Source organism: Mandrillus leucophaeus, unplaced genomic scaffold (genome assembly GCF_000951045.1).
Source record: "Mandrillus leucophaeus isolate KB7577 unplaced genomic scaffold, Mleu.le_1.0 Scaffold59, whole genome shotgun sequence".
Taxonomy (NCBI): domain Eukaryota; kingdom Metazoa; phylum Chordata; class Mammalia; order Primates; family Cercopithecidae; genus Mandrillus; species Mandrillus leucophaeus.
Window position 1 is genome coordinate 5,080,701 of NW_012106363.1, and position 4,421 is coordinate 5,085,121.

At 44.4% G+C, this 4,421-nt stretch overlaps 1 protein-coding gene across 4 annotated transcripts in view; it reads right to left on the reverse strand.

The window, feature by feature from the left end:
• CALCOCO2 (calcium binding and coiled-coil domain 2) overlaps nucleotides 1-4,421 on the reverse strand; it is a 34,270-nt gene that overhangs the window by 3,091 nt on the left and 26,758 nt on the right. For all 4 annotated transcript variants that reach the window (XM_011999327.1, XM_011999325.1, XM_011999324.1 and 1 more), the window contains one exon: nucleotides 1,489-1,624. In XM_011999327.1, coding sequence (XP_011854717.1) covers nucleotides 1,489-1,624 — 136 coding nt within the window. The remainder of the gene's footprint in view (nucleotides 1-1,488; nucleotides 1,625-4,421) is intronic.

Genomic DNA, 4,421 nt, shown 5'->3' on the forward strand with positions numbered 1-4,421 from the left:
GTTCACACCATTCTCCTGTCTCAGCTTCCCAAGTAGCTGGGACTACAGGCGCCTGCCACCACACCTGGCTAATTTTTTGTTTATCTATTTTTAGTAGAGATGGGGTTTCACAATGTTAGCCAGGATGGTCTCGATCTCCTGACCTCATGATCTGCCTGTCTTGGCCTCCCAAAGTGCTGGGATTACAGGCGTGAACCACTGTGCCCGGCTGAAATTGTATTTTCATTAGCTGTGCGTGTGTATATTATATATATATATACACACACACACACACACAGGCTTTATATATATATGTGTATATATATGTTATACAGTCAGAAAAACAATAAAGCTATTTTCAGAGTAGGGAAAATGAGATTTTAATAAAAATAGTAACAATTTAAGGACAATCTGAGAATAGATTTTAAGACTGTATCCACAGACAGGTACAATGGCTCACACTTAAAATCCCAGCACTTTGGGAGGCTGAGGTGGGTGGATTGCTTGAGCTCAGGAGTTCGAAATCGGCCTGGGCAACATGGCAAAACCCCAACTCTACACAAAATACAAAAATTAGCTGGGCGTGGTGGCTGGCGCCTGTAGTCTCTGCTACTTGGTAGGCTGAGGTGAGAGGATCGGTTGAGCCCGGGAGGTGGAGGTTGCAGTGGGCTGAGAGGATCTGTTGAGCCCAGGAGGCGGAGGTTGCAGTGAGCCAAGTCCACTACTACGCCCAGCTAATTTTTGTATTTTTAGTACAGACAGGGTTTCACTACGGTAGCCATGCTTGTCTTGAACTCCTGACCTCAGGTGATCTGCCCGCCTTGGCCTCCCACAGTGCTGGAATTATAGGCATGAGCCACTGCACATGGCTACAAACTTAATTTTAAAGAAAAAATAAACTTATTACCTGTTATAAACATCTGGTTGTAACTCTAAAGATAATGCTGCTGCTTTAAAATGCCACAAAAAGCAAATGAGATCTCATATTGCTTTTGGAGACAAATGAGAAAAGCTCCCTGTTTGGCAAGGACATGTTACCCTAAGTCCTTTTCACCCCCATTTCCTGTCCTACCACCGAGGAATCTCTGCGGAGCATGTTTTTGCTGCCCTTGGTCAGCCATCAGGGTGGCTGCTGTATCCACTAGTTCCTGGGCGGCATAACTTGCCTCTCTTGCTACCATTTCAAAGCCTTAATTAGCTTCCTCAGCTTTGTATGTGTATATCTTCTACATAAAGACATTTCTCTGATTTACACATTTGGAATATAGCCACGGGACTCAATTTGTGTCTGCTGCCTCTAGGCGAATGATCTGATTTGTGTCTTCTGGATTCAGATTTATTTCTCAATTAACACTTCTCGCCTGGCAATCTTTCCATTGGGTCCTCAGCTTCTGCCCAGCAAGTCTTAACAATGAGACTGGTCTTAATGAGCACCTCAGAAACAAAAATTTAGTAGGGGAAAGGGATGCAGGCAGGGTCCTTCCAGTTGGAATGGGAAAGTTGTCTTACCAGAATACGGGTTTCCATAGACAAGTCCTGGATTTTGTCCTGCGCCTCCTTCATCTGAAGTAGGTACTTGATACGGCAAAGAATTAAAATCCAGACCCATGTAACTGAGCAATCTGCTGTTCTCCCTCTTCAAAAGCTAAGGATAGAGGATGTATAGACATGTTGAAAGACAACACCAAGAACGGCTACCAGGAACTGGCTAGGAGATGTCCCTCCCAGGTAGTTCTCAATTAGCAATGTGGCACTGGAGAAACTCAATAATCGATAATCCATAATTCTTCAGAAGGGAAGGCAGCAGTTTCAATATTCCAAAGATCTAAGTTCTTTATACCTGAATTTATTTATTTATTTTGAGTCAGAGTCTTGCTCTGTCTCCTAGGCCAGAGTGCAGTGGCACCATCTTGGCTCACTGCAACCTCTGTCTCCCAGGTTCAAGTTATTCTTATGCCTCAGCCTCCCAAGTAGGTGGGATTACAGGCACCCACCACCACGCCTAGCTAATTTCTGTATTTTTAGTAGAGATGGGGGGTTTCACCATGTTCTCCAGACTGGTCTCGAACTCCTGACCTCAAGTGATCCGCCTGCCTTGGCCTCCCAAAGTGTCAGGATTACAGGTGTGAGCCACTGTGCCCAGCCTATACCTGAATTTAAATATATTTACTACATTTTGTTTATATTAATACAAAAAAGAATTTTAAATCTCTAAATACATGCCAACTAAAGGGAGGAACAAATGTGTGAATATATGAAAGTGGCAGGAGCTATATTAATACTGCAACTATTCTGATAGATATATCAACATTGAAACTATTGTGTATTATTATTATTGTTGTTAAATTTGTTTATTTTAGAGACAGGGTCTTGCGCTGTCACCCAGGCTGGAGTGCAGGGTGCGATCATAGCTCACTGCGGCCTTGAACTCATAGGCTCAAGCAACCCTCGCACCTCAGCCTCCTTAGTAGCTGGGACTACAGGTGCATGACACCATGCCTGGCTGACTTTTTAACTTTTTGTAGAGATTATAGACTCTTGCTTTGTTGCCCAAGCCGGTTTCAAACTCCTGGCTTCAAGTGATCGTCCTGCCTTGGCCTCCCAGTGTTGTGTATTATTGAGAGCAGCATATTTTTTCAATTTCCTTCCTAGAATAATTTCTTACATAATGTAAATATTCACGTGAAATAATTTTTCCTTCTTCATGTCTTATCCCATTCAAATGGCTATACCAACACAGAGAATGAGTAAGAAGGCAGGGTGGAAGGGAGGTAAGAAAAAAGAAGAAAATTACTAAAAGTGGCACAGACAGCATTTAAAATTCTTAGGAAAAGGGAAATAAGCAAATTTCCCTTATCGTCTTAAGAGGGTTTTACTACGGTTCTTAACAAAGCTTCCAAATACCAAATCTTTCCCTTCGTTTTGCAAATTGTGTGTGCACCTGCCCCCCAACAATCAATCAACTAACCTAGAAAAAAGGGATTTCAAACTCAAGGTATATATTAAGAGAATGGGAATAGGCCGAACACAGTGGCTTATGCCTGCAATCCCATCACTTTGGGAGGCTAAGGCAGGCGGATCGCTTGAGCCCAGGAGTTCGAGACTAGCCTGGGCAACATGGTGAAACCCCCTCTCTACTAAAAACACAAAAATTAGCTGGGCATGGTAGTGCGCACCTGCAATCCTAGCTATTTGGGAGGCTGAAGCACAAGAATCGCTTGAATCTGGGAGGCGGAGGTTGCAGTGAGCCAAGATGGCACCACTGCACTCCAGCCTGGATGACAGAGCGAGACTCTGTCTAAAACACAGACAGACAAACAAACAAAAAAACCAAAACAAAACAAATAAATAGAGAATGGGAATAACAAGACTAGAAAGAGAACCCAAAAAGCCTTCTGCAATTATGAAACACATTGGCATAAATGATATAATCAAAAGTAGAAATTGAGGAAGAATTATTGTTTAGTAGGTATGAAGTTTCAATGTTGCAAGATGGAAAAGTTCTGGGGATCTGTTGCATAGCACTGTGATGCACTTAACTCTACTGAACTGTACACTTTTACGTTATTAAGATGGTAAATTCTATGCTTTTTTTTTTTTTTAAGACGGAGTCTCGCTCTGTCACCCAGGCTGGAGTGCAGTGGCACGATCTCAGCTCACTGCAAGCTCCGCCTCCCAGGTTCATGCCTTTCTCCTGCCTCAGCCTCCTGAGTAGCTGGGACTACAAGCGCCCACCACCACACCTGCTAATTTTTTTTTTTTTGTATTTTTAGTAGAGATGGGGTTTCACCGTATTAGCCATGATGGTCTCAATCTCCTGACCTCGTGATCTGCCCGCCTCAGCCTCCCAAAGTGCTGGGATTACAGGCGTGAGCCACCGCGCCTGGCCACATTGTGTGTTTTAACCACAATTTTAAAAAGAAAAAAATAGTAAAAATGATCACTAGGAGGCATAGGCCAGAAGAATTATAGAGGGTAAAGATCAGGAGGCGGAGGTTGTAGTGAGTCACGATTACGCAACTGCAGTCCAGCCTGGGCAACAGAGTGAGACTCCGTCTCAGAAAAAAAGATAAGTCTGGGTGCCATGGCTCATACCTGTAATCCCAGCACTCTGGGAGGCCAAGGTGGGCAGATCACCTGAGGTCGGGAGTTCGAGACTAGCCTGACCAAAATGGAGAAACCCTATCTCTACAAAAATACAAAACTAGCCAGCGTGGTGGCACTTGCCTGTAATCCCAGCTACTCAGGAGGCTGAGGCAGGAGAATTGCTTGAACCTGGGAGGGGGAGGTTGCAATGAGCCAAGATTGTGCCATTGCACTCCAGTCTAGGCGTGGTGGCAGGCACCTGTAGTGCCAGCTACTCAGGAGGCTGAGGCAGGAGAATCGCTTGAACCCGGGAGGCGGAGCTTACAGTGAGCCGAGATCGCACGACTGCACTCCAG